Consider the following 15918-nt stretch of genomic DNA (forward strand, 5'->3'; position numbering starts at 1 on the left):
GGCCCAGCAACAACGCACGGCCGCCTTTGTCTCCCCAGTGCCGATGGCTTTTTTTTGTACACACGGCCCCCAGAAACTGAAGCGGACCCCTAAAGGAGTCCCAGGACCGGTTCTGATATTCGCCGCTTGTAAAAATTACATCGGTCAGCGAGAGCGGGAATCGAACTTGGGTCGGTGGGGCGGGCTCGGAGCGCTCCCGTGCACTCTCCACTGCCCCAGAAGCTGTGCGGTCTTCATTCTTGGCTACTCGTCGTTCCGTGCATGTTGAGAGAGCCGGGGGAGAGGGAGTGAGAGAGAGAGAGCGCCGGGAGAGAGAGTGAGAGAGAGTGAGAGAGCAGACGACACCGACTCCCCGTCCCGTCCTGTTATAATGATGCTGAGAGCGCAGTGTGTCTGTGCTGTGACGCACGGAGAGTCATACGAGACGGGTCGGAAACCAAGATAACAACAGGAGACGTTCGTTTTCGAGTTCGGTTAAACAAAAAAAACTCGTTATTAAAAGAGCTGCAATGCGTGTGAAGACGCAGACTGCCGACCCCTGGTCCAACAAGTAGCAATACACAAGAGGGGTTTTTTGGGTTAGATCGTGTAAATATTAATGTGTTGTTAAACCCGCCACCACCCGACAGCCAATTTAGTAAGGTTTGTCACGTAAACAGAACGTGCCAATTCGTTACTAGTACAGCACACCGGTGTGTTGGAGAGCAAATCCACAACATTGACAAATCGCGTGACGTCATTTATGGCCGGCCTCTTATCCAAAATACCTGTATTATATGATACAGATATAAATGCGTCGTTAAACCCGCCACAACAAATGAGCAAGTTTTGTTACATGAACAGAACATGCAAATTCGTTACTAGTACAGCACATCGGTGTGTTGGAGAGCAAATCCACAACATTGACAACCCGAGTACGACGTTTCGCCAGTAATTACAACTAGCTTCATCAGGCGACAGCCAGATTTGTGGATAAATCCTCCTGTTTCGTTCCTTAAATGATAGATGTGACGACCTCACGCATCCACTCAGCCGCCTACCCATCTACGGCGCTGCAGGGCACAACACCCACTCGCCACCAGTGTCACTGCAGGTACAAACGCTTCTCTTTCTGTCTTTTCCCTCGCACTGATCCACTTTGGAATCCCCTCCCATCGCCTCTCTTCACCAAGCTCTTGAATCCTTGCTCAATTCAAGAAACGTGGTACACTCATCGATTGCAACTTTAAAAACAGTCGTGCTGTTTGTTGCTGGTTGCTTGGCGTTTTGGGGGGCCTTTGGGCCTCTGTGCAGCAAGAATAATAAAACAATAATCAAACATGTTTTGTGAGATGAACATCTTAAAATATGTACTTGCTATATCACTAGAAGAAAAAAACACGCGTTCACTTCCAATGCAGTTCCTTAGCAATGTGGAAAGTTCATTTCGGCTCAAGCCTCCCGTCAATCACGCGACTGCCTTATGGTCGTCCCCAGTCTGAAGCCCTCTCCTCTCCACGCCGCTCCTCTCCACAGCTCACTTCTGCTGCCTCCGTCTCGCTAATCCCTCTCTTCCCCCCTCTTGAGCATAAGCTGCAGGACCTGGCGGAGGTCAGAAAGTGCTGGCCAAGTGCGGCGATGGCATCTCCAGCTCTGGCCACGGTAACATCTTGATCTTTAATGCTCTGCAATTGTAAATGTTGCGACTACTGGCCAATGAGACGTACTCGTTTCTGAATTTGTATTCAATTTCAATATGAATTTGTATTCAGAAACCATAGGTTTACAACAACTGGCAAATTCAAAGATTACCAAAAACATTTCAAACGCTCACATTCTAACTTAAGAATACACATCACACACAAACATTTTGTGAAGTTTAATGGAACGTTAAACCCAAAAACAATACCCAGGCCACCCAGAAATCTACATCAACCGTTCTCAAACGTTGTGAAACGTGAGGACACCCACCTGAACCCTGGTCTTAGTGTTTGCCGAGCCTGCGCACAACTCATTCAGCACACGAGACGCGTTTCAACAGACACCTGGATAATATACTGGAGGCGGTCAGAGCACGCATGGCGACTGTATGCACATGTACGGCCCCTTTGTTAATCAACTGCTGGATGAGGGCCTCACCACGTATGTGCAAGCAGTGAATGATATTTAACTTCACAACGACGCTGGTCAGTTCGAGTTGGTGAATGTGGGGTGAAGTGCAAAACAAGAGCGAATATAATAACTACTGCACTGCCCCCGAGTGTCCGCATTGGCGCCTTACAGATGTCAGTGTGCACGTGGTGGTCGCCCATCCAAGCGCTTCACCAGGCTAAAAACCTGTTCATCCCTTAGCTTCCGAGGAGCGATGGGAATCAAGCGCGCAAGGGGGAGGGGGGAGGGGGTGTTTGGTCATACGCAGCGCGTGAATAAATGTGGATGCAAGATCTCCCAAGCAAGTTTGTTCTCAAGCAGTAAAACTCGCATCGTGCTATTAAATAAACATGTCAAGCAAGTTTGAAAATATACGTTAAAATACTTTTGTTCAACACTTGTGTAGCAGGAAAGTAACAGACGAGCCATATCTGTAATGTGAATAAACATTTTCTCGGCTTGCATTTTGCATTCATCCGACTTTCTAGAAAACAATTAAAATACCACGCCCCAATTGAGACCGAGACCATTGTGTACAATAACGTTCAACTACTTAACCCTCCGTCGTCACGATTCAGCTGCTGTACAGGCTTGGACAAAGCAACCCGATCAGCTTTCAGTAAAACCCAACGCTTCCGTCAGTCACACTGCGTGGCCTTAAAATTAAAAGTACAATATATAAGAGGCAACGTTTCAGACAATGGCCCTTCTTCAAAGAAATAGCTATGTTAAAGCTTGTGACTGGTCTGTGACCAGTCACAAGCTAAATCCCTCAGCTATTTCAATGATAAATTATCCTGTTTGATATGTTAACCCCTTTGTCAAGGTGCCTCTCTTCTCTCAACCAGCTTAAAAGACGCTACGAATCTTAGCAGCGTTCATTGGAGCTCTGTCATCCCGACAGTTTTTTGTTCCTTCACCTGAAGGCCGCTTGTGTTGTGGCCGAAACGTCGTGAGAATTTTATTGTTTTATTTTATTCTCATTCTACGTGACTTTACCGAAAGAACCAAAGAAGATGAATCCTTGCAGTCACGAAAGCTTTAAATCACACATTTACATTTATGTATGATGATTAAGGGCCATTGCCCGAACAGCCACCGATTATATTTATACATGTTTTCCTTTTAAGGCCACTCACAGTGCGAGTGACAATCGTGTTGAGTTGTTGTTGTCTGTGATTGAGCACCTCCAACAGCGGCATCACCGCCAAATATTATTGGTGAGTTTTCATGGCACTAAGCCATCTTCTCTCACGAAATGTTGACGATCAGATCATATTACATAGCTTCAGACTTTATAAAGGCAAACGCAGCGAAGCAATCAGCACCATGTGTTGAGACCGTGGGTTGAAATGTGTAAATGTGAAGCATCCATTCCTCTCCCCAAGATCTAGTAATTGACCCGGGTAAAGTGCACATTTTCAGAATCTAACAGTAGCCTTCATGTGCGTGATACTGGCCATTTAGTAATTATAGTGTGTCATAGGTGAGTGCATTTCTCACAAATCTCAGTCGGGGATTACCTTGGCAGTTCGATCACTCTAAGGTAAATTAATTAGTACCGTCTTGCAGAAAGCAAACAGCGATTGCCCCACAGATAAAACCACTGATGCTGAAATAACGTGGAGCTTCCCGCCATAGGAATACGGGTTGTTAAATTGATCATCAAATTTTTCAGCAATTGATCACGGAATTGATCATCGGTTCGAGAGTCGTGGAATCAACGATCAGATCCCAGTTCAACGACATCGAAGATCGCAGCGATTGGAGCGAGCGGCCGTCCAAACGGCACGGCCCGTTCGAGTGTGGTCACGTGACCGCCCGTTACGTACAAAGTTAAACGTATAGAACGTACAGCCGCTAGTCAGTCCACTGCTGGATGAAGGCCTCACCCACGCCCTGTTGGTCATGAGGCTTGTTTGATCATACTTCACCGCGCTGGTCAGTGTGGGTTGTCGCCGGTTAGTAAACCGATATTTTTTTATTGGGTTTTAACTTCCCCCCACTACGCGATTATCGATAACCCTGGGCCTCGTTTGTTAAGATGGGGATGTGGACCACGGTGGCACTGGGCTGTAATCGTAGAGCAGGCGGCCAAAGTGGACAGGGAAATGTTTGCACGTTACAACTTCGATATTTAATATTATTAAGTAATTGATTTTCATGCCTGACAATAGACTGAGCCTTACATTCGTTGTGGATAAAAGCTTCTCTTCGATGCGTAAAGCAAACACAACTCTTTCTGAAAGAAAGTTTGGAAATGTGCAGGATACACGGATGTAACCCTAGAATGTAATGCATTGTCATATAAATGAAATGAAGGGCATTTTGTTTTTGCATTTTTTTTAACGCTGAGAAAGCGCGGCGCCTTCTGCGTGAACTCCGAAACTGCCACAGCGTCATCTGCCGTGAGAGTTCTGCATTGAGTCGCGGGGTATCGGCGAGTCCATCACACAGGTGACTGGAAGTGCCGCTTGCCATCCAGGTACAGCATGGATTCTGAAATGTTAAAAAATGGGGAAGAGTGTGCGTTACACCACCACCATCATCGAAACACCGCGACAGTAGTGCCCCTGTGAATGAACCGGCAACATTGTATTCCCTTGGCGCGCACAGCGGGAAGAGGAGTAGAGTCGAGGATGGGGGAAAGACCAGGAAAGGGAAAAAAGAGAAGGGAAGAAATGGGGGATAAGAGGAATAGGATGGGAAAGGAATGGAGAAACGGGGGGACAGGGTCAGGAGAGATGAGGAGAGGTAGGAGGAAGAGGCTACATGAGGGCCTCGACGCTGCTGCTCCACGAAGAGGAGCGGTGTTTGTCCTCACAGTGGGCGGGGAGAGGGGAGTTGTTCAGAGTGGGGGTGGCCACACACACAAGTCACGTGGTCTATTGGAGGCTTGAGCTAATTTAGACAGCTGTAAATGAAACCATGAGTGACAAGTTGCATTTCATATCCTAATTATATTAGCCGGAATTAGAAAGAAATGTAAATGACTTACGCTTTGGCAGTTGGTGATGTGACACGTTGGCTACTTTAACACACATTCATCCGATGGTTTGATTTCGTCCTAAAATCTCAACCTCAATATTTACCGCAACATAAAAGTGTCTCCCTCAGCCTTAGCGACAGTTATTTTGTTTAATGTTGTTGTGGATGTTAACTGACACAATAACTCGACAACTTCTATCACCATGACTGTCTTGGATGGCTTTGTATGTATGTTGAACTTCTTTCACACCGCACTCAAAATCCTGCAAACGTGGGATTTATGCGAGGGTGTATGTGGAAATGATCGAATAACTACTTATTTAGTGACGTTGTGCACGCACATATTTTTACAAGGCAGTCGCACAAACCGGCACAAGCTGCTTCTCCAAATAAAATGGTGGTTGTTGAAAGGATTGCTTGTGCTGAAACAGCAGTGGTGGCTACGCACACGGCCTGCAATCCAGCGCCGTGGAGGCAGCGATAGTTGGTAGATCGCACACAGCTGATTGTGAAACTTTCCTCCTGTGGGCACCGAGGAGCCATAACCCTGGCTCGCCAGGAGAAGGCGGTACAGCAAAGTGCAGATTATCATCTGTCTCTTTTGTAGGGCGCAGTGTTAGCCTCCTTTCACAAGTGGGTTTTGTCTGGGCGCTCCGGATTTCTACCCACATGCATAAACACTCAATAATCGGTGGAAAGCATCTTACTGTAGAGAGGAATGCAGAGCTTTGGCAATTGTTCGTAGCGCCGACTCATTGCCTGGCCGCTGCCTTCCAGCTCGCCTGCGGTTCCTCAGTGATTGCGAGAAGGCAATTTGCACGAACTATGACGCTACACGCAAGTAACCATCTATATTTTATAAGACGCGCTATCATATTGAAGTATCTCAAAGCACTGAATGTAAAAATAAAACTACACCCACAAGTTGAGATACAATCCAAGTGAAAGAGAAAGCTGCTAACAACAATTATAAAAAAGCAAACAAGAAAAAAAAAACACAGGCGAGCTTGGCTCCTCGAGTGTCTGCTACTGCCAGTTAACCTGGGCACGTGGCGGAACGTGGCCACGTGCCGAACGCCTTCCCGGCGACCCCTCACCTCCGTACGACTTGGGAGCCACCTTCGGAACGGCGGAGTCGGCCATGAAGGTGAAGTGGAAGACGTTGGTGGTGTAGTGCTCCTTCAGCTGCGGCACGTGCACCTCGCTCTGCACTCGCACCTGGATGTTATTGCCCTCTGTGTAGCACACCTACAGAGACAAAGGTTCCCCCCCCCCCCGTATAGCCTTAACGGACTGTTGGGGCAAGTGCTGTTAGCGAAAAGCACCTACGCAGGGCGGCACGGCACACGAGGAGGTGGGTGGCCAGCACCACGCCCGGCCGTCTTTGTCTCCCCAGTGGCAATTGTACACACCGCACCAGGTACTCACTTGAGGCCGAGTCGGCCTAGGGGAGGCCCAGGACCGATGAAGCTAATCGGCACTGGTGTTGACCGTGAGTGGGAATCGAACTCGGGTCGCTGGGTTCGTAGCGCAGTGCGCCAACCGCTACACTAACGCTCCCTACCCATATTGTAGAGACACACAGAGATACATAACTCATAGATACATGGAGACCCGTAAAGATACATACAAGACAAGCCACAGTAGCGCAAGTGTGGCCATGCACCCCAAACTACGGACCACATAGCAAACCCACCGTGGTCTGTGCTCCTTCAACGGAGGAGCAACAGCAAAACGACACCAACTCTGCTGAATCCCTCTCGTCGTGTCCAGCAGCAGACCTCGACATTGGCATTCAGTTCCTGAACGCATTGCCGCCGCCACCATCATATTATCTTCTTGTGTATTTATAGAGCGCCCTCACTCAAGGCACTTTACATTGTTTAATGACACGTGACAAAACAGAACTGTTTAGATGGCAGGGGCATGCAACGTTTGAGGAATGAGTGATCGCGACAGAGGGGTACTGTGCGGCGGTGGCGGCGGTCAGCAAGGGTGAGGGAAGGACGGGGCGGAGTGGAGGGGCGAGGGGAGGGAAGAGAAAGAGAGTGGGCAGTGGAGAAGAGACGATGCACAAGGATAGAGTAGGTGATGTATGTATGTGTGTATGTTGGATTCCATTCGTACCGTACATAGCCAAACGCGCGAATTGGAGGTGCGGGGGAAAGGACAACAAACCAACGCAAAAATCAGTTCTAAAGAAATTAGTTCTCAATCTAGATTTAAAAGTGCACAGCTCCGGTGGCTCCCTAACTGGTTCATTTGTGGCAAGCACCTTGTGTGTATTGAGTGCGACGACCTTATAAGTGTATCCGTTCGTGATGCGCAAGGATGGAGAGTAGAACGGCGGGTACCTGAGAGTTGAGATAGAGTAGGGCACCGATCTCAACGGGCTTCTGGAAGAGGATGTCATCCACGGCCACCACGTAGACACGCTCTCCGCTGCGGAGCGACAGCGACAGAGGGAGCAACGTTGGCATCGAATCCGTCGGGTCACACCCCTGCTAAAGGCCCACTGAGCTGTATAGCTCCGACTTGGCTAATAACTCGAAGTGGCTTCTCGTCGTGTGGAAATGTATACCAGGCAAATATTCTAAACGCACGTCGATTATAAATGTGGAGTGGAAACCCTGAGGGCTAGGAGAAAAATCCACGCGACTACTGGGGGAGAGAACATGCAAACTCGAAATACACAGCAGGCGCCAGGGTCGGGATCGAACCCACGACCACCTCCTAGCCACCGCGTCATCATCAAACAAGCGGGCAGTGCGTTTCCTTCACGCGTCGTCATCGCTTTCTTCTGGGTTGCCATGTGGGTATGAAGTCATGTTTTTTTTAATGTATTATTATGGCCCTCCACCACCCGATGACACAGCCAATCAAATCAAGTTGTCACGTGATGGGCGAATGTGCCGGGTGGTTTGGTTTCTCACCAAACCAGAGGAGGAGGAGGAGAAACGCTTAAAAGCCTGAGCAAAGTACTGGACAATTTTTCTGTATGATGTTTCGCTGGAGATGACATCTAGCATCATGAGGTGTTCACGCCAGCTCAGCTCTCGCGTACTATTATAGTTAAGCAATTGCCATGATACCTCCACGATCTAACCCAAGAGATAATAAAACATGTTAATGTCTCCTTCATTTATACCGTCTCTCCAGACAAAAATAAAAGTATCTTTTACACAACACACATTAGCTCTGCACCGCCTTCTTGGATTGCATCATTTCAGCAACATTGTTTCAATACAATCAAACACTTCTGGAGCGGTTTCGACGTACAGTGTCTCATCAGCAGAGTAAAGCTTTGCTCAGGTCAATGCTGAACTGTCAGATGTTGATGAGCAAGGAGCATCTCTTGACGACTTGGGGTCCCAGTTCGACGCAAATTCATAAAACACGTAACTCAAACTAACTGTCAGTGTCGTGGTGGTGAATATAAATAACAAAGGAGATAAAACGTCCGCTTCACGGGAAACGTCTGGCACAAACATTAGCAAGCTGCAGCACGCACAAAGTTCTCTGGCGCGTGTCGCGACGGTGCTGCCAGATCCGACCGTGTCCGTCCAGTGCTCGCTGAGCAGCATGAGCTTCCGGTTGCCGAACGGATACATTATAATGTCGCACTCATTACACTCAGAGTGCTTGCCACAAACGAATCACAATACCTCGCTGATCTCGTTAAGGAGCATAAACCATCACTTGAACCCCGGTCATCCTCGCCGCGGCTTTTGGCTGGCCAAAGACGGTCACCGTATCGCGTGGTTTTAGATGCGCTTCTGCGGCCGTCTGGAACGCTCTTTTTTTCCGATATTAGGAAGAAAATGGAGCAATGCACTTTTAAATCCAGAATGAAAACGCATTTCTTTAGGACGGCTTTCTGTGTTTAGTTTGTAGTCCTTCCCCCACACCTCTTATTATCACGGTTGTCTACGTTCAGTGCGAAAGAGGTTCAACATACACACATATATGCATACACATACATACAGACGTGTCAGTCTCATTCTCGTCTCACGTCAGTTCCAGCTGTCCCGTATCTCGTTTGTTCCGCGCCATGTGCATCGTTTGTCTCGTCCCCATCGCCTTGCGTGTGTACCGTCACAACCACGGGGTTCCGAACAAATAAGTCGTCTTATTGGTCACACGACACACGGCACAGTAACGCGCTCTCAAGCCCGTCGACGAGTCCCAGTGAGGTAACCGTTTCAATGAAAATGTCGTGACGTTAGGAGTTGCGTATCTGACACTTGCCAGAACACATAGGCATTGGCCCACGCCAACTCGAACGCCTTCCTCATGAGGAATCCACCGAAGATCTTGTTGTGGATGTTCCGTTCCTGTTGGCGAGATGGCACGGGGGGTGGCGGGGGGGGGGGGGGTGGGCGAGAGGGGAGCCATCAGCCGCTCGCTCATGCAAGGGGGCTTTCGTTGTTGCCGAAGCTGTCGGCAAAGCGCGCACACGTTCGCTCGCTGACCTGCGGATGACAAATCTGCAATCCCTTGAGCTTGGCGTTCTCCATCCACATGCTATTGTCAGGCAGGCAGCGCCCTTGAAAGCTCACCGTACTGGGGGAAGAGACAGGATTTTTGGCACGTCATTGCGGTTGGAATTTCACCCAAGGGCCTTGTCCACACAGACGGTGGGTGGCTCGTCGTTGGGGCTCGCGGGTCCGGGAGTTACTTGTGAAGTAAAAAAGACACCCGTAGCGATACTTACCTGGTCGTTACGTAGATCATAAACTGCATAAACCCGCTCCCAATCCCCTCCCTCATCACCCTCTCCCATTCCCGCCACCCGTGGGTTTGTGCCTCGCCAAAATATTTACCCGGCGGCCACCGCTGCATCTTGGGATAAATGTAAATAATCCCAAGATTGCGATGGCCCCGACGGCAAAGCCAGTGACTCCACCACCACCACCACCCCTCACTGTTACCGCCACCCCTCGCTATTACCACCATCACCACCACCAAATATCACCCGAATAGACAATGATCCCCCATATACCCTTACCAGACTGTTGGGGCAAGTGCTGTTAACGAGCACCTATGAAGGCCGGTACAGCACACGCGGGGGGTGGGTGGCCAATACCGCGCCCGACCGCCTTTGTATCCCTGGTGGGCGATGTTGACACATTGCACCAGGTATTCATTTGAAGCTGAGTCACCTTCTGCCCTCAACCAAATTGTGCAGCTGCCCCACTGCAGAATCGCAGCGACCCCCCCCCCCCTGCCCCCGAGATGTGCTCTGAAGGGATGCCCCCAGCTGTTGCTGCCAAATGTTTGTTTGCACTTGGGAATTTCAGACACTTAGTGATATTTGATACTCTGTTGAGGGTGTGTATGCGTGTGTATGTATATGGGGGGTGTCGTAGTGCAACGGTGAGCACACTACGCTATGCACCTGGCCAGCCGAGTTCGATTCTCGCTCACGGCCAACACCAGTGATGATTCCTGGGCCTCCCCCTAGGTCGACTCAGCCTCAAATGAGAATCTGGTGCGGTGTTTAAATATCGGCACTGGGGAGACAAAGGCGGCCGGGCGTGGTGCTGGCCACCCACCCCCTCGTGCGCTGTGCTGGCCTTCATAGTTAACATCTCGCCACCGTGGGGTCCACGGTGGCAGGAGGTCATGGGTTTTTTTCCGATCCTGACACCTGCTGTATATTTAGAGTTTTCATGTTCTCCCCGTGGTCGTGTGGATTTTTCTCCGGGTCTGCCGGTTTTTTCCCTCCACATTTAGAAACGGTGTGTTTAAGAGCATTTGGCTGCAATAAATTTCCATGTGATTCATCACTTCGTTCAACTATCATTTGTGAGAGCCAGGTCATTTCTGAAAAAGAGCGAATTAGCTCAGTGGGCTCTACAGGGTAAAGTAGAAATAGTTTAGCCTCAAAGATCCTCGCGAACAGCACTTGCCCCGACAGCGTGTTCAAGGCTACATGGGAGGCACGTCGGGTGGCGGCGGGGGGGGATCTTTGTGTTTGTGTGTACGTACGTATGTCCGGTATGTGTGTACGTTGAACTTCTTCTGCACCGTACGTAGCCAACCGCGCTAATCGGAGGTGCGGGATGTGTGCGCGTACCGGGTGTCGAGGGTGCCCAGGAAGATCTTATGGACGATCTCGCGCTCCTCGCTGGTCGGTGCCATCTTCAGCAGCGACGCGTTGCTCGTATTCACCCGGCGCAGCTTGTTTACTGCCCAGAGTCACGGAGCGGCCGACGTCCACGCGAGCGTCACAGCGGCGAACACCACCACCACCACCGTCGGGTGGTGGAGGGTTACAGTAACAAATAAATTACCTCGTCACCGATTACCACCACCGCATGCTTCACCCAACCCGTGTGTATTTAGGCTGAACTGCACTCACTAATCGGAGATGCGGGAACTACAGCCAAAGGTCCTCCGTATTGCCTTAGCAGACTGTTGGGGCAAGTGCTGTTCGCGAGCATCTATGAAGCCCGGCACGGTACAGGAGGGGGTGGGTGGCCAGCACCACGCCCGGCCGCCTCTCCCCAAGTGGCGATGTTTACACACCGCACCAGGTACTCATTTGAGGCTGAGTCGAGCTAGGGGAGGCCAGGACCGGTTCAGATAATCGTCACCGGTGTTGGTTATGAGCGGGAATAGAACTCGGGTCTCTGAGTTCGTAGCGCAGCGCACTCACTACTGGGGACACGGCCACTGTAGACACCGCACTGGAGAGTGGGGTTGGTTCACTCACGACTGGGGGACCCCCCCCCCACCCCGTGACACTCACTCTCCCCCCGTGACACTCACTCTCCCCCTTCTGGAACAGCGCCATCTCCTCGGGCCCCTCGGGCTTGAGCGGGTGCACGAACGCTCGTCTGGAACGTCACAAGGCGGAGAAGTGACGCGTCACACAAACACCCACAAAAACGTGCACAAACACGCACACGAACGCACACAAGCGCCGCGCCGCGTGCCGGCTATTGCCGAGGATCTGTGCTTATGCACTCATTCGGCGCTATCCCATACAGAAAGAGGCAGAAGAAATCAGTACACTAATTGCTGCACTGCATTCTGGAAACATTTTATCATGTGTGCACCGATCCACCAACGCTGACTGCGGCTGCTGCCTCCACGGACTGCCACGTGCGTAGCCACCGCCGCCGCCCGGCAGTGGACTTTGATTGTAAATGAACGGGGGGGGTGGAAAGACTCACTTGTTGGTCGCAGGGTTTCGTGCGACCAATACGAACGTAGCGTCGAGGACGGGACTCCAACCCTCGTCGCGGACCTGGGGGAGACGACAAGGGCGCAAGCACGGCAAGTCGGCACCGCACGGATGGTACACACGTACAGCGGTGCACAGGATCGCCAAAGCATACCCACATGCTAAGATAATAACGACGGTAATAATATAGGAGGTGTTAAATTGATCAAACGCCAAATAGACACACATAATTGTGGTAAAACATGCAAACAAATATGCAAAACGCATGCCCCAATATATATCCTGACGCTAACCCCTAACTCTGAACCTAATACATACCAAAACTCTAACCCGCATTAAGATCTTAATAAGAACCTTAATATATACAGTATTCCCTCGTTATTCACGAACTTCCTATCCGTGATGTTGGCTATCCGCAAATCGCATTTGGAACTCGACATGACTACTGCATAGAGAGAGAGAAAGATGAGATGAAGTGATGAGAGAGAATGTGATAAAGAGATGAGCTTCTCAGACAGTAATTCATAAAACATAGATTTTCGTAGGCCAATATCATTATCAGCGAAATCTGCTATTCACGAGCATCTCCAGAATGTAAACTACTCGCACCGACTCGTTATAACAAGTCACCTGCTTAAACTTTATTCACCTATTCTTGCACCAGTTGTAGGCACTCCTATAACTATCTATACGGTCACTTATGTTTAACTTCTCCCCACTCTTATCGACCTTCCACCTCACTTATCCTGCACTCAGTAGCTCTGCTCTCAGCGACTCCGCACAAAGCGTCTTCGCACACAGCGTCTTCGCACACAGCAACTCTACATCTCCACCGCTGCCCTCACCTACGGTCCCTCGGACCCGCTCACTCGTCTGCCCCGGGCGGGGGGATCAGCCAACACCCGCCCGGCGGCGGCGTGAGGGTTGAGGTCCCGTTGACGGCTGGAGCGTCAGCGGCGAGATGTCTTCACTCTTCGTCCCCGGCAACAACAACTCCCCCTCCGCTCCCGCACGCACCCTTATATCCCTCTGCTAATTATCCGAGACCTCTCGTGCGTCTATTTAAGCTCTCGCCAGGCCGGCGCCTGTTGGCCCATCAATCAACCCTTATCTCCCGTCACCCTGGCAACACCTCCGGTCTCAATGTGCACAACTGGTCGACCCCGTTTGCAGCTGCTTCGCCCCTTAACAACTGGCGGTTTGTCCGTGCAACCCCCATGTTGCACACGCGCACCCGTTTGCCCTCAGTTGCCCTCGGTTAACTGCGCGCACCGCGTATTTCACTCTACACACGTATACACAGATGTGCGCTCGCACACTGGAGAGTCCATGGCTCTACCATGTGGATAATCCAAACTCTGCCTTCACGCCTGGCTCACTATGAGCTCTCATGGAGAATGCAGTGTATTCAATCCACGGGGTTGAATATGCAGCAAATCGCAATTGTGAATATGCAGCGTGCACATCGTAGCACAACGGGTGGGGGTTTTATTTTTCTATGCCATATATTGCAATGTACGTAAAATGAGACGTCATTGAATCTTTGCTGATGCTATTGTGTGCATCCGACCCTGGCTTGTTGCGAAGATTACCTGCATCATCTGCATCTTGACCTCCATGGAAGACGAGCCAGCCCAGGACACGTGGCCACAGAACTTGATGTCGCTGTCCGGTCGGATCACTCGAGTCCTCGGGTCTGTCCCACGAGACGGCCGCAACGCCGCGTCAACCCCAAATCAACAGACACACGCACGCAACGGCACGGCGCCAGGCACAACGCGCAGAGACATCGACGCAGAGCCCTGGCGCCTGCCTGCAGCCAACGAACGCCTTGACTGCAGCACGCTGTACGTGTCCGTACAGTAATCCCCACACTCTGTCTAACTGTGTACAAGTGAAAGAATAAGAATACCCTTCTGGCAATAAAACAGGTGTGAAGATTTTGAAACACCAAATAGGTACCTATTGCAAGGCATCAAAAGTCTACGTTAATCAAGAGGGAGAGAGACTGAAAGGGAGAGAGACTGAGAGGGAGAGAGACTGAGAGGGAGCCTAGGAGGGGGAGAGACTGAGGGAGATAGAATGAGAGAGATGACAATACAGGACCTGGGTTCATGAACCTGCCCGAGTGGCACTTCTGAGTGCTGTACTCTGTCATGACTGTGTTTTCTCTGGATACTCGGGTGTTTTTCTCCCGCATTCAAAACCACCGACTGAAAAGGACAAATATACACGCCAATGCAGAACCCTCCACGCAAATCATCCCGAAGCTGTACGGCCTAGAGACAATAAAATGCACTGTCGTTATGACTTTCTTTTACATTTTGAATATCACGTTCGCAATGTACCCAGGTGTATCTTGTCCACCATGGCAGTGACGATGGAGAGAGGCGACGTAATGGACTTTGGGTTCTTGTTGTGCGTGTAGCTGATGAGCACTGCAACAGAGGTCACGACGGTCGTTACAGCACCCGGAGTAACGTCACCTGCTGGACATTACCTAATGGACGCAACCCAGCAAACGACCTAAAAACGTTACGCGACGTTCAATGGGTTAGGAAACATTAAAGGGGTCAAGCCCATAAACTTTAGACCAGTTTTCTACCCCTGAACTCAGAACGGCAATGACCGGCCAACCTCATCCCCCTTCCCCTCCCCCATCCCCCTTCCCTCCTCCCCGCTGCTCCGAGGAGCCCGGTGTGGGGGACCGCGGCTTGAAACCGCCGATGTCCCTGGAACTACCGCCCGGAACGGCAGAATGTTCACCTGTACACGTCTAGATTGAAAACTCATTTCTTTAGAACTGCATGGTTAGCAACGTACGGTGCGAACGAAGTTCAACAGACATGCAGACACACATCAATGTATGATGTGAGGATGTCGAATACAAAAATATTTATACACGCAAAAAAAAGTGGCCAACCCATCCAACATCAGCCTGAGGAAGATCAGCTGAGAGCATCACTCCGTGGAGACGCTGAGTAAACCACACACACGCACAAGCAGGATAAGCCCATAACATGAACAAGACAGAAGACAAGACAGAAGACATATGAAGGAGGTGAGCCATCTGCTTATTTGCTGTTATTTATATAATCTACAATGACCCTGATGATCGCGACGTGTTGTGTATTATGTGGTTTTGTGTCGAACTAAGAACCATTTCTATGAGCGAATACTATGATCCAATAGCCAGTATTATGATCCAATGGCCAACAATATGATCTATTAGCTAGTATTATGATCCAATAGCCAACATTCAAGGTGCTTAATATAGTCAAAAAAACAGTGACAGAATAGAATGATTTACATGGCAGGGGCGTGCAAGGGTTGAGAAATGAATAACAGCGATAGAGGGGTACTTAGGGATCACGCAAGGGTAGGGCAGGAACGGGACGCAGTGAAGGGGGGCGAGGGGAGGGAATCTGGCAGGAGGAGGGAAGCTGTGGGCACGGAGTGGTGGCACCAACGGCGTTGGCCGCTACATTTTTATAACTAAATTGTCATTACCTGAAAATGTGTCCAAATCTTCAAGAATCCTTCCAAACCTGTATTGCAGTAGAATGACAAAAAACAACGTTGGTTAAACACTGCCTTTTCTATACATT

The 15918-nt window shown here is 50.0% G+C and overlaps 1 protein-coding gene across 1 annotated transcript in view; it reads right to left on the reverse strand.

Annotated features, from left to right (window-relative positions):
• Positions 1–1845: 1845 nt before the first annotated feature.
• Positions 1846–15918, reverse strand: part of ACOT9 (acyl-CoA thioesterase 9) — a 30390-nt gene continuing 16317 nt past the window's right edge. Inside the window, exons 6-16 of the mRNA XM_032972116.2 lie at positions 15821–15858; positions 14659–14748; positions 13903–14006; positions 12300–12373; positions 11893–11960; positions 11198–11309; positions 9591–9681; positions 9367–9452; positions 7473–7560; positions 6216–6366; positions 1846–4629 (exon numbers count right to left, since the gene is read on the reverse strand). Of these exons, the coding sequence (XP_032828007.1) occupies positions 4580–4629; positions 6216–6366; positions 7473–7560; positions 9367–9452; positions 9591–9681; positions 11198–11309; positions 11893–11960; positions 12300–12373; positions 13903–14006; positions 14659–14748; positions 15821–15858 (952 nt within the window). The 3' untranslated portion in view covers positions 1846–4579. The remainder of the gene's footprint in view (positions 4630–6215; positions 6367–7472; positions 7561–9366; positions 9453–9590; positions 9682–11197; positions 11310–11892; positions 11961–12299; positions 12374–13902; positions 14007–14658; positions 14749–15820; positions 15859–15918) is intronic.

The sequence above is a fragment of the Petromyzon marinus genome, chromosome 47, assembly GCF_048934315.1.
Source record: "Petromyzon marinus isolate PM22_M1 ecotype Great Lakes invasive population chromosome 47, UKy_Petmar_22M1.pri1.0, whole genome shotgun sequence".
Classification (NCBI taxonomy): domain Eukaryota; kingdom Metazoa; phylum Chordata; class Hyperoartia; order Petromyzontiformes; family Petromyzontidae; genus Petromyzon; species Petromyzon marinus.